The 22,401-nt window shown below is 55.6% G+C and overlaps 1 protein-coding gene across 2 annotated transcripts in view; it reads left to right on the top strand.

Moving 5' to 3' along the window:
- The window catches only part of NCS1 (neuronal calcium sensor 1), a 65,680-nt gene that overhangs the window by 22,315 nt on the left and 20,964 nt on the right, over positions 1-22,401 (top strand). The window contains exons 1-2 of one of the 2 annotated variants that reach the window (XM_077967907.1): positions 6,284-6,487; positions 6,829-6,853. In XM_077967907.1, the coding sequence (XP_077824033.1) occupies positions 6,478-6,487; positions 6,829-6,853 (35 nt within the window). In that variant the 5' untranslated portion in view covers positions 6,284-6,477. Of the gene's footprint in view, positions 1-6,283; positions 6,488-6,828; positions 6,854-22,401 lie in introns of those variants that run through there. The other variant, XM_028834722.2, reaches the window with a different exon arrangement.

Genomic DNA, 22,401 nt, shown 5'->3' with positions numbered 1-22,401 from the left:
TTCTGCAGCCCTGGCTCTCTGGGGGGTCGGTGAAGGGGAGTAGAGTGGATGCCCAGCTCCCCCTCTCCCAGGGCCCTGTGTCGGCTGTGACTTCTCCATCCACTCCTCGACAACCTTGACAATGGCTCTGCCTGGTAGGAGTTTATACCCCATCCTACAGGTGAGGACTTGGAGGTTCGGAGGGGTTAAGAAACTTGTTTGGAATCACCCAGCCTTCAAGTGGCCCCGACAGGATGCCAGCCCAGAGCGTCTCACTGTCTGGCCCCGTGGTGAGCATGGCGCGTTGCCAGTTTCAAATCCTGGTTTTGGTATGAGCCTGGGCCTGCAGGCCTGGAGGCAGAGTGTGATGGAGAAAGTTCGTTTTAAAAACTGGCCAAAATCAGATGAAATTGTGAAGGTCCACGCGTGAGAAACACATTTGAGGACGTGTTCTAAACCCAGCCCAGTGGCTGGATGACAATGGAGGAATCAGCAGGGGTTATTCTCTGTCCCCTGCGTGCAGGGTGCTGGGCTGGGCTCTGAGGGTGACGCTAGAATAGGCCAGGAGAAGTGCCCGGGCCTCTGCGGGCTCAGCGTCCAGCTGGGAAGATGAGGGGGAGAAGTGCTTCTATCTCACACACACTGGGCCGAGCACAAGTTCCTCCTCTTCCTCCTAGACGCTTGAGTCCCATTTTACAGATGAGCAAACCAAGGCTCAGAGATGCGGGGTCACTCATCCAAGACCACAGATCAGAGGGAACCCTGGCCTGAAGTGCTCGCCGGGCTGGCCAAGGCCCTCTCTGGACCACTCTACTTCACCACTGCCCCCCCAGCCCAGCCGGTACCCCCTTAGTCAGACCCCCGTTGGCCCTCTGTTGTGGAACCCATGAGAAGATAGACCTCATGTGAACGGGGCTCTCAAGGGGCCAAGGCAGGGTCAGGAGGGCCTCCTAGAAGAGGGGCACCCCAGCTGGGCTTTTTTTTTTTTTTTTTGAGACAGTCTCTGTCACCCAGGCTGGAGTGCAGTGCAGTGGTGATCTCAGCTCACTACAACCTCTACCTCCTGGGTTCCAGCAATTCTCATGCTTCAGCCTCCTTAGTGGCTGGGATTATAGGCGTGCGCCACCACACCCTTCTAATTTTTGTATTTTTAGTAGAGACGGGGTTTCGCCGTGTTGGCCAGGCTGGTCTCAAACTCCTGGCCTCGAGTAATCTGCCCACCTTGGCCTCCCAAAGTGCTGGGTTTACAGGCATAAGCCACCGCGCTCCGGCCCAGCTAGGCTTTGAAAGATGGATAGGGGTTCCCTGGGCAGAAGAGGTGAGGTGAGGAAGTGTCCCAGGCAGAGCACGAAGGCCTGGAGACCGGAACAGTCAGAGGAACCCCAGTGGGGTCAGGATGCGGGCCAGGGACCCAGGGAATAAGCTGTGCAAGGACTGCCTGTGTTCCTACCCTGCCCTGAGCCCTGAGCCTTGAGCCTGGAGCCTGGAGCCCAGACCCACCGAGGGAGGCAGAGGCAGAGGCCCTGTTTATTTCACATGCGGTTGGAGGCTCTGGGAGGAGGGGAAAATGGGCCAGACTGGGAGCCGGAGCCTGGGAAGGTCACTCTGGCATCTGGGTGGAGGATGAGGCAAAGGGAAGCTGAACCCCCAAACTGTCCCCCATCTCCTTCCCTCCCAGTGCCTGTCTTGGTCGGAACTGCTGGGGGCACTGGACTTTGGGCAGGCCCCCCCCAACTCCTGGCATTGTGCAGTGGGGAGGGGAGGTAGGCACAGTGGTTGTGGGGTGAAGAGGACAAACATTTCCCTCAACTTTTTATTTTGAAAAGTCAAGAGGAACATTGATGTGGTGGTGTAGGAATGCCTCTGTGTCCTCGAGTCCCCAGCTCTGCTGCCTCTGTCCCCTCTCTTTCTATATATGTGAGTGTGTATATTTCTAAACCATGTCACAAGAGGCTGCAGGCGTCCTGACCCTCACCCCTGAATAGCTCAGGGCACATCTCCACAGCTGGGCGCAGTGTCTCATGCCTGTAATCCCAGCACTTTGGGAGGCCGAGGCAGATGGATCACTTGAGGTCAGGAGTTTGGGACCAGCCTGACCAACATGGTGAAACCCCGTCTCTACCAAAAATACAAAAATTAGCCAGGCATGGTAACAGGTGCCTGTAATCTTAGCTACTCGGGAGGCTGAGGCAGGAGAATCGCTTGAACCCTGGAGGTGGAGGTTGCAGTGAACCAAGATCAACCATTGCACTCCAGCCTGGGTGACAGAGGGAGACTCCTCAAAAAAAAAAAAAAAAAAAAAAGAAAAGAGAAAGGGCATTAGTCTCAGTGCTGTTACCACCCCTCGCCTCATCCCCATGGCAGCACCTAATTGCCAGTCCGCCAGTCCACAGTGCGGTGGCTTCCCAGATGGCCCAGTGACAGCCATGATAACTGTTTTTTCCTGCCCATCTGGACCTGATCCAGGCATCTTGAGTTACATTTGGTTGCCTCGTCTGTTTAGACTCTCTCTGGAACAATCCTCCGACTTGCTTTGCCTTTCCTGGCCCTGACTCGAAGTGTCCTGGTCAGTTGTCTTGTAGAACGTCCCACAGCCTGGATTTGTCTGATTATGTCCTTGTGGTTAGACTCAGGTTAATTGTTTTTGGCGGGAGACCGCCACGGATAACGTGCCCTTCCACTGCATCAAATTAAGGGGTACACGATATTGGGCTGTTTCTCAATCGAAGGAGGCAGGGCAGGTTTGATCAAGGACGGTGGCTTTTTATTTGAATTTGATATATATATATAATTTTTATTTTATTTTATTTATTTATTTATTTTTTGAGACGGAGTCTCGCTCTGTCACCCAGGCTGGAGTGCAGTGGCTCGATCTCGGCTCACTGCAAGCTCCGCCTCCCGGGTTCACGCCATTCTCCTGCCTCAGCCTCCAGAGTAGCTGGAACTACAGGCGCCCGCCACCACACCCGGCTAATTTTTTGTATTTTTAGTAGAGACGGGGTTTCACCGTGTTAGCCAGGATGGTCGCGATCTCCTGACCTCGTGATCCGCCCGCCTCGGCCTCCCAAAGTGCTGGGATTACAGGCATGAGCCACCGTGCCTGGCCAATGAATTTGTTATATTTTTTTTGTTGTGTATTAGAAAAGGTATGACCAGCAGAGTTACTGGTAACTTTGTGGATATTATTGCTTAGGCTGAAGCTAGATTAAGCAGCTAAGTAAAAGCAAATTGAGATGATTTCAAGAAAAATCCTGAGTGAATCACTGGATAGCTGGACAGAGAAAGATCTCGAAGGTGATCTTGGAAGAGTCGAGCTTCTGGAAGCCCAGACAGAATGGTTGAGAACACAGGCCTTAGTGATGGGCAAACCCAGACTGAGGGCGTGACCATGGGCGCATTCCTCCAGTCACCTCCCCCAGCTCAGCTTCCTCTCCAGGTTGGGGTGGTAGCTGCTCAGTAGCGGGCTGGGGTTTGGACAAAGGACAGCCTGACCCGTGCCAGAACTCCCTGGCTGGCGGGAGGGCTGGGGGCAGGTGGCCAGGACCCCAGAGACGTGCCCCTGCCTGCTGTCCTTCAAGACCCTCCACGGCTGGGCGCGGTGGCTCATGCCTGTCATCCCAGCACTTTGGGAGGCCAAGGCAGATTGATCACTTGAGATCAGGAGTTTGAGACCAGCCTGGCCAACATGTGAAACGCTGCCTCTACTAAAAATACAAAACTTAGCTGGGCATGATGCTGTGTGTGCCTGTAGTTCCAGCTGCTTGGGAGGCTGAGGCACGAGGATCACTTGAACCCAGGAGGCGGAGGTTGCAGTGAGCCAAGATTGCGCCATTGCACTCCAGCCTGGGTGACAGAGCAATACTTTGTCTCAAGAAAAAAAAAAAAAAAAGACCCTCCAAGGCCCCAGGCAGTGAAGCAGTTAGGATTGCTGGGCCCTGGCTGGGTGCCAGGGGACACCTGCCAGCCTCAACTGTTTCCTGAAGGTCAATTCGCTGCTTAAACCATGGGCAGGGCTTCTCTTCCCCACCCTAGCTCCGGTTCCCTGGGGCTCGGCCGCCTGCTGATCACCCAGGGTTCTGTGAGGGGACCTTTCTAATGGGGGGAGCCCAAGTCATGTGCCCTCCTCCCACCTCCCTGCCGCTTCCTGGGAGCATAGTTGGGGGTGAGGAAGGACGCGGAGGCTGAGGCAGAACCCTGGGGGAGGGCTGCTGGGAGACATGGGTGGGGGGTGTCAAGGGAGAGTGGGACTTCTGAGCTGGGGGTCCAGGGAAGCCCCTCTCTAGCGCTGTGAGGGCTGCCTGAGGTCAGCAGTGGCCATGCCACCCAGCTCCTGCTCTTTATGTCGAATGCTGCCACCCCTTGCCAAGGTCACACAAGGTCATGCAGACTCAAGGGGGTTTACCCAATTGGGCCTCCATCCTGATCTCTAGGGGCATAGTCCCGGCTCTGCTGTTTCCTGCAAAGGGACCTCAGGTGATCCCAGACAAATAAGCAGACCCGTCGAAACTTCCATTCCTCATTGGGAAAACGGGGTCACACCTCCCTGTGGGGTTTTTGTGAAGCTGAGGAGTGGCAAGCACTTCAATTTCCCCAACAGCCCCATTTCACAGATGAGAAAACTGAGGCTCAGAGAGGGGAAGCAATTTGCCCAAGGACACACAGTGCCCTGTGGGGCCGGATTTGAACCCAGGCGGTCTGGTCTGGCTTCAGCACCTGTGGCCCTGAGCTCCTGGTGGTACTGTGATGGGTTGCCTGTATATCCAGGTTTGAGCTTCCAGCATCCGCCCCACGGCCACAGCTGCCATCATAGCGGGTGTGGGGGAGGTCCAGGCAACCAGCCTGGATCAGACCAAGGACACCTTCCCTCTCCACCCCCATGCCGAATCCTGAACCCCTTTCTGCCCCATACCCTTTGCCAAAACTTTATCTCAGAAAATTGCTTTCTTTGAGTCCAGGCCCTCTGGGTAACCGGCATCTCCCACTGTTGCCTTCTCTCTCTCTCTCTCTTTTTTGAGACAGTCTCGCTCTGTCACCCAGGCTGGAGTGCAATGGAGCGATCTTGGCTCACTGCAAGCTCTGCCTCCTGGATTCAAGCGATTCTCCTGCCTCAGCCTCTCGAGTAGCTGGGACTATAGGCACATGCCACCATGCCCGGCTAATGTTTTTTATTTTTAGTAGAGACGGGCTTTCACTGTGTTAGCCAGGATGGTCTCGATCTCCTGACCTTGTGATCTGCCTGCCTCGGCCTCCCAAAGTGCTGGGATTACAGGCGTGAGCCACCGCGCCCGGCCTGCCTCTTCTCTTGTTATCCGGGGCCTGCTTGCAGACAGGTCTCTTCCTCCATCTCTGATTTGGGCTTGTGGGAGGAGAGGGCTGACCAGCATGGGGGTGGAGGCGTCTAACCTGCCCAGGAACCTGGCTGCCAGGTTCTGAGCCACAGACCTAAGGTCAGACCCTTGCCTTGCCACTTCCTGATCTCTTTGTGCCTCAGTTTCCACATTTGGAGCCAGGGCAGAGTCGCGCCATCCTCCCTCCATGCTGTCATAAGAGCCGCTGAGCCAAAGCACAGAGGCCCGCCCTGGGCGCAGATTCGGGCTTGCGGCAGGCTCTTGGTATTTGGCAGCTGTTGCGAGCTTGCTTTGAGTGGTTTTTGAAAAGCGGCTTCCTCAAGTCTGGTCAGGCACAAACAATTCAGAGACACCTCTTTGGGCTTCCTTCCCACTTCCCTGGGAATAGATTCCAGTTCCTTTACTCATCTGAACTCCACCTGACACCCCTTTCCTGTCTGTTCATGTGTTCATTCATTCATTCATTCATTCATTCATTCATTTCACAAGTCAGTATCGAGCACATTTGAGGGCCCTACCCCATACCCTGTGCCAAAACTTTCTCTTGGAAAATTGCATTCTTTGATGCCAGGCCTGGCTTTTCCAGGTGTCTGGCATCCCCAGGGATCCAGTAGCTTCCGTGCCTTTATGAGCGAGTCCCCACAAGAAGTCTGTGTGGGGCAGGCGCTGATACTATGATGCCCACTTTACAGATGAGGCGCCCGAGGCAGGGAGTGCAGGAGGAGCCGTCCCGCGCTCACACAGGCGGGGAGCAAGGGTGGCCTTGGTGGTGGTTTGATGTTCTTGTTCGGTGACTTTAGAGAGAACATTGATTTGGTTCCAACTTGAAACGATTCTGTGCTTTTCAGAAAAACCATTTTTGTTTGTTTCACGGCTCAGTAAAGAATGGGTACGTGGGCTTGGTTCCAGGCTCAGCCGCTCTGTGTGGCCTCTTTCAGCTTTTGCTTCACGTCTCTGTTCGTGTCTTCCCAGGGAAAGAGCCCGGGCTGACCACGGAGAGGGAATGTAGGGGAGGGTGGTCCACCGTTCTGCTGAGAGCTGCCCGTTTTCAGCCCCTCCCCGCCCCCCCCCCCCCCACATACAGGCGGGGCAGCTGAGTGCCTGGGGAAGCCGGGGCCTTCCCTGACATCCCGTCCCCAGGGATTGAGAGATGGGAAAGAGTAAGTCTTAGATATTGGCCTGGAAGCAAGGGCTGTGGGAGAAGCGAACCCTTGAATGCCACAGGGCGTTCCTGGGGGCTCTCCCAGCAGTGGCAGTGGCAGGCAGCACGTGGGCACTGGGAAGGGGTGGGGCCAGTGTCCCCTGCTGGGGTGGTGGGTGCAGAGCCCCTGGCTGGGACTGCTCACCAAGGGAGCATTTTTTCATCCAGAGCAGGCCGGTGCCCAGGGACATGGCCCATGGGGAAGGGAGGGCTGGAGGGGAGGCCCCCCAGTGAATGTGTGCCCATCTCCTGGGACACCTTCCCTGAGCTAAAAGCCTGCTTTTCTCTTTTCTCTTGCAGTTACCGAGAAGGAGGTCCAGCAGTGGTGAGTAGCTGCTTTTTCTCAAACCGTGGAGGGGCTGGGGGTGTGGGCTTTGTGCTGATGGGGACATCAGTCCAGCTGCCCAGGACGGGGGCACTTGGAGGGGCCCCTGAGCATGGGATCTGGACAGCCTTTGTTCAGTGGCCCTTGTCCTTGCGGGACTGACGTGGTTTCAGTGGAACTGGGTTGGGGGTGGCGCTGGGGTGTTTGTTGGTGGTGGTCCTTACTTTGAGTTGCGTCTTTAGGGACCACCAAGGCCTGAAGGATTGATTCCAGGCCCTGCTCACCAAAGAGAAGGGTTTGGATAGGAAAGTCCTTCTGTGACCTTGAGAGGTCCTTTCCCCTCGCTGGGGCTCCATCGCCCCTTCTATGAAATGATCGATTCGATTGGATCAGGGATGGCAAATGGGTTTGCTCTTGGATGCCAGCTCTCATCAGTCGTAGCTGCCTGGAGGGCCGTGATAAGGATTCCGAGGCCGTACGTCATGAAGCAAATGGAAAAGTGGCAGTGAGGGATCAGTGGGGCCTGTAATGGATGAGTGGTGCCTGGGCTGGGCCTGGGGGAGGAGGGCGGCGTAGTCTGTTGTTGTGGAATGTGGAGCTGACAGGAGGCTCACCCTGTAAGGTGGCTGAGCTGCAGGGGCGGCAGGTAGGGACATGAGGCGGTGAGCCTGGAGACCTTCCAGTCAAGGCTGGCAGGGCCAGGCACCCCCAGGAGCCTCCAGGGCCACTCCCTACACCTCCCTGCCTCAAGTCCAAGCTGCAGATGGGGCAGAGCTATGCTGGCTCGCCTGGCTCTGCTGAGCCCTCGATGGGAGGTGCCCCATCCTGCGGCTGAGTTTCCGCTCTCACTTTCCACTTCTACACTTCCCTGGGTGAGTGTCCCAGAAACGCCCTCCTTCTAGGTCTTCACCCCTGTGGCTCTGCTTCCTGGAATGCCTGCCTTCCTTGCTGGGCCATCTGAACTCTGCCCCTCCCAAGGCTCAGCCCAAGTCACCTCCTCCATGAAGCCTCCCTTGATTCCCCATCCGTACATGTTCTCCCTGCCTTCACACACGCTAGCCAAAGGGATCTTTGTTGAACAAAAACCTGACCATGCCAGGCGTCAGCTAAACCCCCCCTGGACCTTGGGGTGAAGTCCTCATCCTTGATATAGTTATGTGCTTACGAGGCCTGGTTCAGTCTGGCCCTGCTGACCCCTGCAGTCTGGCGTCGTCTGCCCTTTGACCTTTGGCCTTTACCCTCTGGCCAGCCTGAACTGCTGTTTGTTCCTTGAACTCACCTTTGTCTCGGGGGCTTCCTGATGTTTGCCCAGGCTGCTCCCCCTGCCTGCTGGGCTGTTATCTCCTCGCCCCTCCCCCTCCCCCACTGAAACCCGCCCCCCCCATCTGGGTTCCCCTGCCCTGTGCCTCCCTGGGACAGCCAATGATGGATGAAATGCAGCAGGTAAGCATTTCGTCCCTCTCTGTGTCCCACCGGGGCTCTGAGGACTCGCTGGCTTGGCCTTGTTCATGGCCGTGTCCCTAGGGCCTGGCCACGGTGGGTGCTCGGCCCCCAACAGGCTCGCCCTTGGTGCTTCAAATCCATGTGTTTTTTTTGTTTTTTGTTTTTTGTTTTTTTTTTTTTTGAGACAGAGCCTCCCTCTGTCACCCAGGCTGGAGTACAGTGGCATGATCTCAGCTCACTGCAACCTCTGCCTCCTGGAGTCAAGCGATTCTCTTGTCTCGGCCTCCCGAGTAGCTGGGATTACAGGTGTGCTCTACCACGCCCCGCTAATTTTTGTATTTTTAGTAGAGCTGGGGTTTCACCATGTTGGCTAGGCTGGTCTTGAGCTCCTGACCTCAGTGATCCACCTGCCTCAGCCTCCCAAAGTGGTGGGATTAAACAGGAGTGAGCCACTGCACCCGGCCTGCCATTGACTTCTGGGAGCAGTACTGGGGATTGACAGAGCTCATCACTCCATGTGGCAGATGAGGAAACTGAGGCTCAGAGAAAGTCCATTTGGGAGGTGGCAGGGTTGGGATGAACCATAGGCATCTAGACTCCAGAAACTGAACTTTTGCCTCCAGGGTAAATATGTGTGTGTATATATACATACACACACACACACGCACATATATATATATATATTTTTTTTTTTTTTTTCCCTTGAGACAGAGTCTCTCTGCTCTGTTGCTCAGGCTGGAGTGCAGTGGTGCCATCTCAGCTCAGTTACAGCGATTCTCCTGCCTCAGCCTCTCAAGTAGCTGGAACTACAGGTGCCCACCTGCTACCTGGCTAATTTTTCTCTGTTTTGTAGAGACGGGGTTTCACCATGTTGGCCAGGCTGGTCTCGAACTCCTGGGCTGAAGCCTTGGCCTCGCAAAATGCTGGCATTACAGGCATGAGCCACTGTGCCCAGCCTCCAGTGTGAATATCTGGATGAGGGATGAGTGAGTGGGTAACAAGGAGTCTTCTGGGGACCATGAGAAAACTCAGCATCTCCCAAGGAGGGCGAGGGCAGGGGAGGGCAGTAGTTAGAGTTGCTGGTTGGCCGATAAGGGACAGACGTGAGCAGCTGTCCGCCCCCCCTCCCATTGCCCTGGCCCCAGTTGTGGCAGCTCATAACCAAGGCACCTCCCCAGGGGTCTCAGGGGCCTGGGAGCTGAGGAGGGGACACCAGGAGCTGTCTGCTTGGGCCTCTTCCAGGCAGGGAAGAGGACGAGATTTGTCTTTGAGAGATGGGGATGCTTCCCAAGCACCGCTGGGAGCCAGGCAGGCTCTCAGATACAGCCTCGTTCATTTCATTCTCACAATGACCCAGAGGAGACGACTCCATCGTGGCCCCTCGGCGTATCACAGATGAAGACACGGAGACCTGCCTGAGATTCCCCGGCGTCCTCCCCTGCCCACACCTGGGCCTTCTCCTGGAGCCGCAGGCGGCAGAGTGGCTGAGATCTTGGGCTCCAGAACCGGGCAGGCTGAACTTGAATCCTTTTTTTTTTTTTTTTTTTTGAGACGGAGTCTCACTCTGCCGCCCAGGCTGGAGTGCAGTGGCCGGATCTCAGCTCACTGCAAGCTCCGCCTCCCGGGTTTACGCCATTCTCCTGCCTCAGCCTCCCGAGTAGCTGGGACTACAGGCGCCCGCCACCTCGCCCGGCTAGTTTTTTGTATTTTTTAGTAGAGACGGGGTTTCAACATGTTAGCCAGGATGGTCTCGATCTCCCGACCTCGTGATCCGCCCGTCTCGGCCTCCCAAAGTGCTGGGATTACAGGCTTGAGCCACCGCGCCCGGCCGAATCCTTTTTTTTTAATTAAAAAAATTTTTTTTTCTTTAATTTTTTTTGAGACAGAGTATTGCCCTGTTGCTCAGGCTGGAGTGCACTGGTGTCATCTCAGCTCACTGCAACCTCTGCCTCCCGGATTCAAGCAAATCTCCTGCCTTAGCCTCTCAAGTATCTGGGATTACAGGTGCCCAGCCTGGCTAATATTTTTGTATTTTTAAAGGGGAGATGGGGTTTCACCCTGTTGGACCGGCTGGTCTTGAACTCCTGACCTCAAGTGATCTGCCCTCCTCGGCCTCCCAAAGTGCTGGGATTACATATATTTAAATTATTATTAATATTATTCTTTCAGAGACAGGGTGTTGCCCTGTCGCCCAGGCTGGAGTGTGGTGGTGCTATCAAAGCTCACTGCAGCCTTGACCTCCTGGGCTCAAGAGATCCTCCTAACTCAGCCTCCTGATTAACTGGGACTACAGGCACTTACCACCATGGCTGGCTAATTATTAAAAAAAAAAATTTTGTAGAGCTGGGGGCCTCACTATATTGCCCAAGCTTATCTTGAGTTTCTGGCCTCAAGCAATCCTCCTGACTCAGCCTCCCGAGTAGCTGAGACCGCAGGTGCGAGCCACTGCAACCGGCTGTGGGCTTGACTTCCTGCCTTGCCCACTTCCTGGCTGAGTGACCTTGGACAAATGACTAGACTTCTTAGGACCTCAGTTTCCCCATCTGGAAAAGGAGGGTGATCATAGTAAAGCTTTCTAGGAGTAGTGTGAAGAATAAATATGCTAATTCATAGAAGACGTTTGGAACAGAGCCTAGGAAACATTCTCTCTGCTGGTGTCAGTAATGGTAGTAATCATGGTCCTGAGATCATCAGTGAAACCCACTGAGCCCTGAGATTGAGGACTTTCTCCGCATTAGGTGGATGAGGAAACTGAGGTCCAGGGCGGTGAGTGACTTTTGTTTACTCATCAAGCATCAATAGAGTGTGCTCCCTGTGCCACACACTGTCCCACACCCTGGGGACATACCACGAACTGGATAAAACCCCAGGCCCCGATATACACATGAGTATAGAGCAGGGTCACTGTGGGCTGAGAAATGTCCTGTGGGGAATTGAAGATTTGAGCACGGCGGGGTAGGGGCCTCGTTAGGAGGGAGAGGTCAGGTGAGGCTGCTCTGGGATTCTGACATTTGAGCTGCAACCTAGACAATAAGGACTCGGTGGTGGAACCTGGGTCATATCCACCCAGGCATAGAAAACAGCGAGGACAAGGGCTGGGAGGGGGACATGAGCCTGGCGAATTAGAGGACCAGCAGGGAGCCAAGGAGGCTGGCCTGAGGGGGCAGTGTGGAGGCTCTCACAGCAAAACAGGGACCCTCAGCTGTGTGAGGCCCAGTCCTCACTGTGGGGGCACTTCCCCTAAAGAGCTCACAAAGAAAAAAGCAACCTGCTTTAGGGATGCACCTGTAGTCCCAGCTATGCAGGAGGCCGAGGTAGGAGGATGGCTTGAGCCCAGGAGGTCGAGGCTGCAGTGAGCTATGATTGCCCCACTGCAGGCAATAGAGTGAGACCTCGTCTCTTAAAAACAAAACAAAACAGTTGGGCGCAGTGGCTCACGCCTGTAATCCCAGCACTTTGGGAGGCCGAGGTGGGCGGATCACGAGGTCAGGAGATCGAGACCATCCTGGCTAATACGGTGAAACCCCATCTCTACTAAAAATACAAAAAATTAGCCGGGCGTGGTGGCGAGTGCCTGTGGTCCCAGCTACTCAGGAGGCTGAGGCAGGAGAACGGCGTGAACCCAGGAGGAGGAGCTTGCAGTGAGCTGGGATCGCGCCACTGCACTCCAGCCTGGGTGAGAGCGAGACTCTGCCTCAAAAAACAAACAAACAAACAAACAAAAAGCCTGGGCACGGTGGCCCACACGTTTAATCCCAACACTTTGGGAGGCCAAGGCAGGAGGATCATTTGAGCCCAGGAGTTTGAGACCAGCCTGGGCATATAAGGTGGCCTTGTCTCTACAAAAAAAAAAAAAAAAAGCTGTACATGGTGGCGCATGCCTATGGTCCCAGCTACTTGGCTGAGGTGGGAAGATCGTTTGGGCCCCAGAGATCAAGGCTGCAGTGAGCTCTGATTGTGCTACTATACTCCAGCTTGGGTGAGAGAGTGAGACCCTGTCCTAAAAAAGAAAAAAAAAAAAAAAAAGAAAATAGGTGGTATTTTCTCTGCCTTCTGGCAGAGAAAATTTCTGTGTGTCTCGAGTAAATATCCTATGGTTCATTTTGGCAGTACCTTCAAGGCTAGGAAATGGTTGAACCAATGCCTTTCTCTGGCTCTCCTAAGTCAGCCCACCACCCACCTCACTGTTGTATTCCAGAATGGTCCCATCCCCTTGGGGCGATGCTAGACCGGGGATGGTCAGACAGTGACACTCTGCCCTCCTGTGCCCATGGCAGACATCAGTAATGGATCACAGAGTATGTTGCTCTGTGCTCTGGGAGCCAGCGGAACTGCTGTTACCGCACAAAATAAACCAATTTGCTATTCTTCGATTGTCCTAAACCTTACTGGTGAACCCGGGACCGAAGCATGAGCCTGCCTACTCACAGGCTAGATCCACTGGGCCCACTGTCCCCTCTGTCCTTTGCACAGAAGGCAAATGAGGTGACCACCTGCATCCTAAACACCCTGGCCCATTTTCAGAGGGCCCTTTTTCAGCACGGCCTCCCGCTGGCACCATTCTTGTTCTTGTTTTCTTTCTTTTTTTTTGAGATGGAGTCTCATTCGGTTGCCCAGGCTGGAGTGCAGTGGCATGATCTCGGCTCACTGCAATCTCTGCCTCCTGGGTTCAAGTTATTCTCTTGCCTCAGCCTCCCGAGTAGTTGGGATTATAGGCCCCCACCACCATGCCCAACTAATTTTTGTATTTTTAATAGAGATAGGGGTTTCACCATGTTGGCCAGGCTGGTCTTGAACTCCTGACCTCAGGTGATCTACCCGCCTCAGCCTCCCAAAGTGCTGGGATTACAGGTGTGAGCCACCACGCCCGGCCCCATTCTTGTTCTGAACAACTCTCAGGACACCCGACAGCCAGAGACTCTCTACCCATGCCTGCCTCTCTTTTGGGAAAACTCGGGATTCCTGAGCCCAGGCTTTCAGGGCAACAAGCAGTGCAGGGCCCAGCCATCTGGGGTGGGAGCGGCAGCAGGAGGGAGGGACATTTAGGGAGCAGTGGGCCACAGTGGACATGGTTTTCCTCTCCCACTTGAAGCGCTGGGGCAGCTTCAGCCGGGGAAGCGGCTTCGATGGCCTCCTGTCTCTCTTCCTTCATCACTTGTGTGTGGCTCCCTTTTTCTCTGCACACGTTACTAGCCCTCTTGTTCCCTTGCCTCATGTCCAACTCCTTAGCCTGGCCAGCCTGCCTCCCCTAGACAGCAGATCCTGAATCTGATCCCAGCCCCTGGCCACACGGGTCTGAGCCCCTGGTCTGCAGTGGTGCCACGGCCTTGGCCTCGCGGGGCTGCTGCCTGCCTATGGTGGCTCTGCTGTTCTTGGCCCCGTACAGCCTCTGCTAGAGCTTTGGAAACTGGGACCGCCCCTTTGTGACTTCCCACTGCACTTGGAATAAAGCCCCAGCATGTTGCGTGGCCCACAAGGCTCCCTGAGGTCTCTGACCTCAACTTTTCCCCTGGGTCGCCGTGCACTGACCACACTTGCTGTCCCTCACCTGTGCCAAGCTCATCCCGCCTCAGAGCCTCTGTGCCTACCGTTTCTTTTGCTAAGGAGACTGGCCTCCAGTCTCAGCATGGCTCATTCTGTCTTGATAGTCATACCTTCACCCCTAGTCAGCTGCTCAGAGAGGAGGTCCCTGTCTTTCCTGTACGATCTAGGGTCATCTGGGTTTGTGCTGACATATAGCAGCTGCCATACAGGGTCTTTTTTTTTTTTTTTTTTGAGACGGAGTCTCACTCTGTCGCCCAGGCTGGACTGCAGTGGCCGGATCTCAGCTCACTGCAAGCTCCGCCTCCTGGGTTCACGCCATTCTCCTGCCTCAGCCTCCCGAGTAGCTGGGACTACAGGCGCCGCCACCTCGCCCGGCTAGTTTTTTTTTTTGTGTTATTTTTAGTAGACACGGGGTTTCACCGTGTTAGCCAGGATGGTCTCGATCTCCTGACCTCGTGATCCGCCCGTCTCGGCCTCCCAAAGTGCTGGGATTACAGGCTTGAGCCACCGTGCCCGGCCCCATACAGAGCCTTAAGTGATTCTGTGATTTGTCTTGGGCTGCGAAGTCAGTAGAAGCAGAGCCTGGACTAGAACTCGGGGTCCAGTGCCAGTCGGCTCACAAGTCCCCCAGGAGAGCACAGGCCAGGGCACAGCAATAGGAGGCCCGGGCCAGGCCAACTGGGCACGCTTACCCTGCACCAGGCTCTGTACTGGGCGTCCCATGGTGCCAGCTCCTCGGTGCCTCCCAGCTCTGAGCTGCTGGTGCCGTTGTCTGTATTTGGCAGAGGGAGGAAGCTGGAGGCTTTGAGAGGTAGAGCCAGCATTGGTGTCCACAGCCAGCTTCCGGGTCTGCAGTCAGCCCGGTATCCCCCGCTTCCCCATCCCTTGTTCTTTATCTTAGTTCCGGCTCACTTGAGCCCAATTCACCATGGTGGGACATCAGGAACCACAATGAGGGCTGCTTAAGAAATGGCAGGTCCCAGGCCTCTAAAGGTGACTGTGAGCTCTGTAATCACCTGGAAAGTGATGAGGACGTTATCCTGAGTGGAGAGAGCAGGGTACACACCATCATCGGGCACCAGTCCGTGATGGAAAAAATGTAGGCAGAGAAGAAAGATGGGATGGACGCAGGCTGAGGCTGGTCGTGGGTGTGTGAGGTGGGGGGGCGGGTGTCCTCTGGTGGATTATGTGTCCTATTTTCCAAATTTTCTGCAACTTTTTTTTTTTTTTTTTTGAGACAGAGTCTCACTTGGTTGCCCAGGCTGGAGTGCAGTGGTGCAATCTCGGCTCACTGCAACCTCCGCCTCCTGGGTTCAAACGGTTCTCCTACCTCAGCCTCCCGAGTAGCTGGGATTACAGGCGCCCACCACCACGCCTGGCTAAGTTTTGTATTTTTAGTAGAGACAGGGTTTCACCATGTTGGCCAGGCTGGTCTCGAACTTCTGACATCAGGAAATCTGCCCGCCTCAGCCTCCCAAAGTGCTGGGATTACGGGCGTGAGCCACCGTGCCTGGCTCTGCAATGGCTTTTATTACTTTTATAATAACCAAATATCCTAGCAATATGATAGCAAAAGTAGTGGGTGGAAGCCAGAGGAATGGTGTACTCACATCAACAGGGCAAGCTGTTGATTCTGGGCTGCCCCAGGCAGTGTGGGCGTGGAGACAGACTCTCAGCAACACACTGGGGGCTTTCCTGCGGGCAGGCACTGTGCTGATGGAACGGGGCCGTGTGGAAATCCGAGGAGCAGCCCCATTTTACAGATGAAGAGACTGAGGCTCTGAAGGGTGGAGACCCTTGCCCAGGTCACACAGCTCTGTGTGTGTGTGTGGAGTCTCGGTCCAGCTCGCTCTGCCTCCGTGGTCCCGAATACTGGGGCTTAGACCTGCCGGCTTCTTGCTTTCTTGCTCTGGGAAACCCGTAAAACCGGAGGCTACTGGGGGGAAGGGAAAGGAAGAGGAACCATCTCATGGCTGTTTGGGACCCTCCTCCAGGTCTCGAGGGAGTGCGGGGAGGGGCATGCCCCTGGAGGGAGTTGTTTGAAGAGATAATGGGAGAATAATTTGCCGAGCCTGCCGCTGCGCCCGTCCCTGCTGCGCCTGGCTGATTGCAGCTTGGAGTTATGCTTTATGATTTATCTGTCTAGCAATCTCTGTCCCACCTTTTGCACTGCAGAGAGCAGCTGCCGCAGTATCATCAGCATGGCAGGAGATGCAGGGCTGGCCTCCCAGCAGGATCCCAGAGGACACGAACCTGCAGGAGCTGAGAGTGGCGAATTCAGGGGAAGTCCTAGAGGACCAGGGCTTTTGGGAGACTGAGGTCTGGCAGTGGGGGGGGCTTGCTCAGGCCCTCAGAGAACTAGAAGCCAAACTGGAGTTGGACCCGTGTGTTCTGGGAGCATTCAATCATTCATTCATTTGTTCACTGATCCATTCAGGACATCTTTACTGAGCACCTACTTTATGCCAGGCCAGTGCTGGTTGCTGGGGGGCATCAGGGACGGAGGGGGGCGAGGTGCTTGGAGTCTCCTGGTGGACGAGGGCAGTCACCCAGCCTGGCGCTGTGGTGGGGAAGAGAAGGTGGGAGGTGTGGGAGGAGCCCCAGTGCTGGAGTGGGAACTGTTTTGCACGTGGCAGTCAGCTTTCAGGATTTTTATGAAATGACAGATTTCTTTTCTTCCCTTCCCCCTTCCCTTTTAAAGAAGTGTAAGAACGCCGTTGTTAAATCTAGGATTTTCTTTTCTCATCTCTACCCTGTCTTGAAGAGCTGGTTCCCAAACACAGTCAACTGTATCAGAAACCTCGGCTTCCTGTGGCTGGGGATCGCAGGCCCCGTTCTTCACAGCCTGGGCCTGCCTCTGAGGCCTGGCGCCATGGCTCTTCTCTAATCCCCAAAGGGGATCTCTGAACCCCAAAGAGTTAAGACCTTGTTCATGAACAAGGTTGTGTGAGGTGTGACCTCTGCATACGCATCTCGGACTGAGTTACTGGGTGGGGAGGGGCAATGACGTATCTTGGTACTTCTCTGCCCATGTACTAGGAGATTGGGTATTAGAAACGACTTCCTGGCCGGGCGCGGTGGCTCATGCCTGTAATCCCAGCACTTTGGGAGGTCGAGGAGGCCAGATCATGAGGTCAGGAATTCAAGACCAGCCTGGCCAACATGATGAAACCCCGTCTCTACTGAAAATACAAAACTTAGCTGGGCGTGGTGGTGGTGGGTGTCTGTAGTCCCAGCTACTCGGGCGGCTGAGGCAGGAGAATTGCTTGAACCCAGGAGGTGGAAGTTGCAGTGAGTCAAGATTGCACCCCTGCACTCCAGCCTAGGCGACAGAGTGAGACTCCGTCTTGGAAAACGGAAGGACTTCCCATGGGGCCAGAGTGGGGGACTCGGGAGGGTATGGTGGAACCTTCCCCTTGGGACAGCTGGTGGGACGAGGTAACAGGGGTTGGGCTGTCCTCGGCTGCTGGCTCTGGTGTTGCGGAAGATCATAGATCAGGGCTTGGGGCATGGCCAGTGCTCAGGACATCCTGTGGTGTTAACAGTCTCAGCTTATTGGTCCAGGCCTACTCAGGGGCCTGAAAGAAAGGTGTGAGGTTGGCTGTCACCTCACAGATGAGGAAATCAAGGCTCTGAGGGGAATCGTCACCTGCCCCAGGTCACACACAGGTCAGGAGTGGGGCAGGATCAAGCCAGGACTGAAGCTTGAGCCCTTCTTTTTCAGTTTCTTAAACTTAAAAAAAAAAAAAAATTAAACACCTCTCTCCTTCCTTCCTTCCTTCCTTCCTTCCTTCCTTCCTTCCTTCCTTCCTTCCTTCCTTCCTTCCTTCCTTCCTTCCTTTCCTTCCTCCCTCCCTCCCTCCCTCCCTCCCTCCCTCCCTCCCTCCCTCCCTCCCTTCCTTCCTTCCTTCCTTCCTTCCTTCCTTCCTTCCTTCCTTCCTTCCTTCCTTCCTTCCTTCCTTCCTTCCTTCCTTCCTTCCTTCCTTCCTTCCTTCCTTCCTTTTGTTGCCCAGGCTGGAGTGTAGTGGTGTAATCATAGTTCACCTCAACCTCAGACTTTTGGGCTCAAGGGACCGTCCTCCCTCAGCCTCCCAAGCAGCTAGGAGGACAAATACAAGCCACTGTGCCAGGCTCCACTAATTTTGTGTGTGTGTGTGTGTGTGTGTGTGGAGATGGGGTCTTGCTTTGTTGCCGGGCTGGTCTCAAATTCCTGAGCTCAAGTGATCCTCCCGCTTCGGTCTCCCAAAGTGCTGGGATTCCAGGTGTGAGCCACCGCACCCGACCTCCTGTTTTATATTACAGAGTTCCTGCATGCCCCATACCACCAGTGAAAATAATCACGGAGATTCCCAATCATAATGATAGTCATAGGGACCCCTCTGCCACCCCTGTCTCCTGCACACATGAAGCACCTGTCTGAAGTTGGGGGCCTGCATGGTGGACCCTCAGAGCCATCCATCCTCTGGAGCCTGGAGATGCTGGGGCTGGTCTCCGAGATCCTGCCCTGAACCCCTGACCGTGCTGAGCACCTTGAGTCACCAGTCTGCAGGGAGACTCAGGATAACAGGTTGCTCCTGGTGCCATCTCTACTCCCCTGCCCCAGCCTGGCCTGAGCCAGCAATGATGCTGGGACTCCTGTCCCTTCCACTGTGGGTCTGGAATCAAGCAGAAGATATGGAAGAAAACAGGCCTGAGGAGGACTTTCGGCCTCCACTGAGCTGTCAGAGAGGTGGGCAGGGCCAGGAGAGCCGACCGCTCTCTCCCCTTCCTGATACCAAGCTCAGAGGCAGCTTCCATTCTGGAGTCTGGGCTCTGGTCCCGGCCACCTCGTTGGCTAGCTGTGTGACTCTGACATTAACGGAGCAGCTACTATGTTTGCCAGGCACAGAAGTGGGTGGTGCAGGTTTGGAGGTGAACTAGAAGATAGGGTTCCTGCCTCAACGGCCCATACGAGGCACTGGCCTGTCACTACACAAGTCACTCAAATCATTCCTGAGGCACAGCTGCTCGAGGTGCCACCAAGGCCCAGCCAGGGGATGGGGTGCTGGGAGTGTGTCCTGGAGTGTGACTCAGCCTGGGGTCGTCAGAGGGGGCTTCTCTCAGGGAGATGCTGTGGTGCTGAGAAGGAAGCGGTGAGCGGAGTCAGGCAGGCGAGGAGGAGGGGGAGGAGCAGACCACGCGGAAGGCATCCGCATGGACACCCTGAGCCAGGAGGGGCCTTCACCTCTAGAAACCTTAGTTTCTCCATTGGTAAAGTGGGCGGGATTGGCCTCGCCTCCTAGACGATGGGACGATGGGACAGAATCATGCCTGGAAAGCACACAGCCCGGTGCCTGGCTCTCAGGTCTCCTGAATAGCTGTTAGAATCACAGATGCTTATGGCGGATCCCCGGAGCTCGTGGGCGTCCCCAGAGACCATCCGGTCCAGTGGTTCTCAACCTGAATGGTTCTGCCCTCGAGGGGATATTTGGCAATGTCTGGAGACACTTGGGATTGTCCTAACTTGGGCAGGGGGTGCTACTGCCATCTGTCCGGTAGAGGCTGGAGATGCTGCTAAACGTCTACCATGCACACGACAGGCCTCCACAACAATGACCTGGCCCTGAATGTCAGGAGTGCTGGGGTGGGGAACCCTGATCTGGTATGAGCCATTTACTTTACTCACAGGGAAACTGAGGGGTGCTGTGGGGAAGGAGTTTGCTTAGGGTCCTCCCCCAGCATGACAGCTTAGGGCCAGGCCAGGGGCACAGGCCCGTGTCCCAGCACCAGAGCAGGCCTGGCGGCAGCCTGTCTGAAAGAGAGAGGGAGGGACTGGCAGGAGGGGAGGGAGGAGGCCCGGGCCTGTGGGAATCTGACCCTGGACCAGGGGTGGGGGATACAGTCACATATCTCAGGCATCCGGGGGACAGAATTCTTGGGCATGATCTTCATCATAAGCCAGCATCTCACTCGGGTGCTCACTGCAAGAGGGGCTGTGCGGCTGCTTCAGGGGGTCCTGACTCAGCCAGCCGGTGGCAGATGGGTGGCACGTCAGGCTGGGACCATGGCATGAAATCCCAGCCTCAGAGCTGTGATTTGCAGGGTGGTAGAGGCCTGGGGGCGTCTGGGGTGTCTGGGAAGGTTCAGACCCCCCCATCCCGTCTCTCTGCTCCAGTTGAGGCAGGCTCCCTCCTCCACCTTCTGATGATGAAGAGGGGGTTACGTAATGTTTGGGTAGCAGTCGCTTTACCCATGCGCTTATACGGGGGCGGTGCAGCCTGGCTTGCCGGAGGGGTGGGTGAGGCAGGGCGGGAGCCTGGGAGGCAGGAGCCCTGGGTCTGAGCCTTGTTTCTGCTGGTGACTTGCTGTGTGACTTTCAACCTGTCTCTCTCCCTCTCTGGGCCTATCTCCATACACAGAGGGTGGGAGCACATCACTGACTTTCTTTTCTTTTCTTGAGATGGAGTCTCATTTTATCGCCCAGGCTGGAGTACAGTGGCGTGATCTCGGCTCACTGCAACCTCCGCCTCCCGGGTTCAAGTGATTCTCCTGCCTCAGCCTCCCGAGTAGCTGGGATTACAGCAGACATCTGCCATCAGGCCTGGCTAATTTTTGTATATTTATTAGAGATGGGATTTCACCATGTTGTCCAGGCTGGTCTCAAATTCCTGACCTCAAATGATCTGCCCACCGCTGCCTCCCAAAGTGGTGGGATTACAGGCATGAGCCACCACGCCTGGCCACACATCAGTGGTTTTCTAACTGTGCCCACAGAGCTCTTAGGTCTCTGCCAGGGTCTCTGGATGTCCCTGTTCCATGGGTCTCCGGAAGAAGGAGCCAGACACCAACTGGGCTCTTGCTCCCTCCGCCCCTGCCTGGCAGTTTGTGTGTTTATTCATTCACCTCACCAGACAAACATGCCCCAGGTCCATGTTTCGTGCCAGGCCTCATGGGGGTCATCAGGGCACGGCGGTGTCAGGGGGCCTACGTTCCGGTGGGCGACTGACCTGGAGGCACATATGGTAGAGCGTGGTCCACGCTCTGCTGGGACGGACGAGCGGGCAGGGGTGCAGAAGAGGTCCCGAGGCCTCAGACCTGGGGCTGGGCCGTCTTTCTGAAAGAAGCAGCATCTAAGCTGGGGCCTGGCGGGACAGCGGATGGGCCCATGTTAAAGAAAGCGAGATTCCGACGCTTCTTAAAATGGCCAGGAAGGCTTCGTTCGGGACTCTCGCAATAGGTGTCAGGACTATCACAACCTGGGAGAGAGTGGACTCAGCTCCAAATGCGAGGAAAAGTGAGGCTTCACAGCCAATGAACAGGTGAGGGGTCAGCGGATGGAAACTAAGAGGAGGCCTCCAGGGCAGCCGATTCCTGCTGAACTGACTGGTCAGGCTGATGCTGGAGGCGGGACGAGGACTCACACATGAAGCGGGGACGAGGAACTTGATCAGGTATTGTGGGGGTGGGGATTCTGGCTACACCGACTTAGGATTCTTGCTACAGCTGGGCCAGGCAGGCAGGGGCCAGGGGACAGGTCGAGGCCAAGTGAGAAGAGAAGGACTTCTCTTCCTGTCAAGGAGACAGAGGAGCCTGTCTGAAGTCCGGGTGCGGAGTATGGGGTGTTTGGAAGGAGGAAGCTGGAACATTAGGCTGGGCACCCTCTCATGGGCATTGCCTCGTGGGGGGCTTCTTGGGGCCCCTGCTAATGGCACAGAAGGGAGCTGGGGCCCCACAGTGATAACCTCTGCAGGGGTAACCGGATAGGCCCCCAAAGGCTCCCCACTGAAGCCGGTTTCCCTCTGCAAAGACGTTCACTGCCAGCCTTCCACAGCTGCTCACTGTGCTGGCGCTGTGCACAGCCTCCGTCTCCTTAGAGCAGTCCCTTGTGAGCCATCCGCAGGGAGGCTTTTGGGTGCCTTTTGTTTCGTCTTTATTGTTTCTAATAACCTTTTAGAATCACTCAAGTAACACAGAGTCATTGTGGATAAGTTAGAAGGTTTGCACGAAGCGGAAGGAACCACCTGGCATCCAGAGAGGTCTGTTGACAGCTGGGTGTGCCCCCACATGGGTCATTAAGTCCTGGTGCCAGGCATGTTCCCTCCACTGCCCAGGGGCCCATCTCGGCCTGGGGGTCTGGGGTCATGGGCCAGGCTGAAACAGAAGAAACTCAAAAGAAGCAGGGAGAAGGCAACTTTAAGGGCCAGGAGCGGGGTGGCTGTGTCCCTTCCTCCTGCTGTGGGAAGGGACTTGAGATCCATGTGCTTTGCTTCCTTCTTGCTTGGCCGATCCAAGCAGGGGCTCAGAACAGACCTTAGGGCTGAGCAGAGGCCGGTAGACCCCGAGAGTCCTGCCAGGCTGCAGGCATTCGGGGTGGGCCTGCGGACATCACATGCATGGGAGGGATGGATGCTGGGGCCGCACACCGGCCGGCAGGGCAGAGGACAGGACAGGCGGGGTGGGCTCCGAGTCTCACGCGTTGCTGTGGACCTGATCTCTTTGTGCCTCAGTGCCCGTATCTGTGAAATGGGATGGTTGGGCCAACCTGCCAAGGGAACCACCCTGTCAGCACAGTGCCGGGGTTT

The sequence above is a fragment of the Macaca mulatta genome, chromosome 15 (assembly GCF_049350105.2).
Source record: "Macaca mulatta isolate MMU2019108-1 chromosome 15, T2T-MMU8v2.0, whole genome shotgun sequence".
NCBI classification, from domain to species: domain Eukaryota; kingdom Metazoa; phylum Chordata; class Mammalia; order Primates; family Cercopithecidae; genus Macaca; species Macaca mulatta.
Note: the sequence above shows the minus strand (reverse complement) of the source record. Positions and strands in the feature narration are given on the sequence as shown.